Raw genomic sequence first — 2,436 nt, 5'->3', positions numbered from 1 at the left:
CACCCAAACAACAACCCCCAGACCCACAAGATACAAACAAGAAAGAAAAGAAAACAAAATTTTATAGTGCTGTACTTAGTGTTTTTAGTTTTAGTAGAGGTTTTACGGCGCTCGCAACTGCATAAGGTCATATGAGCGCCAGAAGATTAGAGCTGTTACAAGACAAGAGAGTAACAAACATAAAAAATAGAAGAAGGTGAGATAAGGACGAAACTAGATGTTTCACAGGAAAGAAAGAAGCAAACCACACCAGAGCACCCGCCAACCACCCACTCCCCCAAGAGACACCAAAAGCCTGGAGGAAAAAGGTGACCTACCCCAATGATAGCATTGAGCTCCTGCATGGTGACCTGCTTCGCCCTCTCCACGGCCGCCGCCACTTGTTGTTGATGCTGGGAACAAACAAACCATTGGTCACATCATTATAAATCTGTTTTGGTCAGTCTTTTACAGTGCTCAAAACTGTGTTGAATCTGTTTTGGTCAGTCTTTTACAGCGCTCAAAACTGTGTTGAATCTGTTTTGGTCAGTGTTTTACAGCGCTTAAAACTGTGTTGAATGTGAATACTAGCTATGGTTATTTGCCAAAGCAACCCTAAACCTGACAGAGGCTAAAAGCCACAAGTTGGAAGAAAATCTACCAGTAGTATCCCTCAGCCATCAAAAGAGACAATATATGTTTAGTTTTAGTAGAGGTTTTACGGCGCTCGCAACTGCATTAGGTCATATGAGCGCCAGAAGATTAGAGGTGTTACAAGAAAGTAACAAACATAAAAAAGAAGAAGGGGAGATAAGCATGATAGATGTATCATAGGAAAGAAGAAGCAAACCACACCAGACCACCCGCCAACCACCCACGGACAATATATGACTCGTTATGCTCAACAAAATAAGTGAGAATAACAGTGGGTGGTCCCCCCCCCCCCCCCCCCCCTCGTGCTAGAAAGACAAGATCCCAATTCTATAAATTCAAAAGCAGCGATATCAAGTTCATCACAGATCAAAACACTTAAAACTATTACCACTTTCAGCCCCTATACTATACCCTTGTACCTAAGTATTCAAAGGCTAAGCACTCCCTGCACTATTACATTTTCAGTCTGAAGCACCAATACATGGGAAATATTCCAACTAATAGTTCTAGGCATGAACTTGACAAAATTAAATTCTTTTTCAAAGTTCTCTGCTCCCACAGAATGAAATGCCTATCATCACAGTTCAACGCATTCACTGTCCGATTTACATATTTATACACTTAAACGCACTCAGAATACAACAAATTATTCATTCACACTTCAAAAGATTAATCCAGCATTATTCCTAACACAAAAACTAATCTAGCAAAAGGAGTCTAAGGGAGATCAATTATCCTTAATGTTGTGATTTAAAAAATAAACTCATTCCTGTCAATAACTTACCTCTTGAGATAAAAAAGGGATCACTTGGGCACAGATAGCATTCAGTCTTTTGGCTATTTCCGTCTGCAGAAAATAAAACAAGCTCAATATCAGTCCAAGGAAGAATAGATTTCAACTTTTGAGGCCAAAAACAGCAAATTTGAAAGAAAAAAAAATATATATATATACGTGTGTATAAGTAAAAATTAACAAGAGTAAACAAAACAAAAGCACACCCAATTCCAAACACATGCACCCAAAATGGGCCCCAAACATTTAACAAATCAGTGACACCAAAGCCCCATCCCCACTTCTTTGCACTTGATCACATCACTTCTTTGCACTTGATCACATCACTTCTTAGCACTTGATCACACCCTTTCAACAGACGGCCATCATTGCACCTTGCCAAGGGACACAATTTGAAAGCTGGGACCCTTGATTGTAGACAGGCAGGGGTTGCTTGGATTATGGATTGTGAAGCGCATAGAGCTTGCTGTTGAGCGGGGATTTGCGCTATACAAATGCTATCTATTATTATTATTATTACTATTATTTGTAAGCAAACAAAAATACATGTTCTAAACAACATGCCATTGTCAATGATTTTTTGCAAGTCCAACCTGATCATAGAAGAACCAGAGAAATATGAAAGTTTCTCAAATTTTCACCATATTTTGCAACGGGAAAAAATTAACAGACCGACACTGTCTTTAAAACACCCCCCTCCACCCCCTCATTTAGTTGCTGTTTTAAAAACTCAATACTCTCCTATTATCAACTCTGGGGGATTTTCTTTACTTTTCTCATTATTCACCCCCCCCCCCCCCTTTGAGATTCCGCAGGGATTAAAAACAGTCAATGCCCTGTCCACTTTTAATGAACCAACGCGACACTGGAATGTAAATCGTTTCCGCACCACTAGCAACAGAACTATTTTTGTATTCTGCCACAGAACTGGAACAGAGAGGGTTAAGTGCCAGCTTCAACCACATTATCCCGATTTACCACCACCCCCACCCCACTTTCTCTCTCTTTCT

General features: G+C 40.0%; 1 protein-coding gene across 1 annotated transcript in view; it reads right to left on the bottom strand.

Moving 5' to 3' along the window:
* Positions 1-2,436, bottom strand: part of LOC101850370 (transducin-like enhancer protein 4) — a 30,223-nt gene that overhangs the window by 14,684 nt on the left and 13,103 nt on the right. The window contains exons 4-5 of the mRNA XM_035972785.1: positions 1,418-1,529; positions 318-392 (exon numbers count right to left, since the gene is read on the bottom strand). Of these exons, the coding sequence (XP_035828678.1) occupies positions 318-392; positions 1,418-1,529 (187 nt within the window). The remainder of the gene's footprint in view (positions 1-317; positions 393-1,417; positions 1,530-2,436) is intronic.

Source organism: Aplysia californica, unplaced genomic scaffold (assembly GCF_000002075.1).
Source record: "Aplysia californica isolate F4 #8 unplaced genomic scaffold, AplCal3.0 scaffold00842, whole genome shotgun sequence".
Classification (NCBI taxonomy): domain Eukaryota; kingdom Metazoa; phylum Mollusca; class Gastropoda; order Aplysiida; family Aplysiidae; genus Aplysia; species Aplysia californica.
This window is presented reverse-complemented; position numbering and strand designations above follow the sequence as displayed.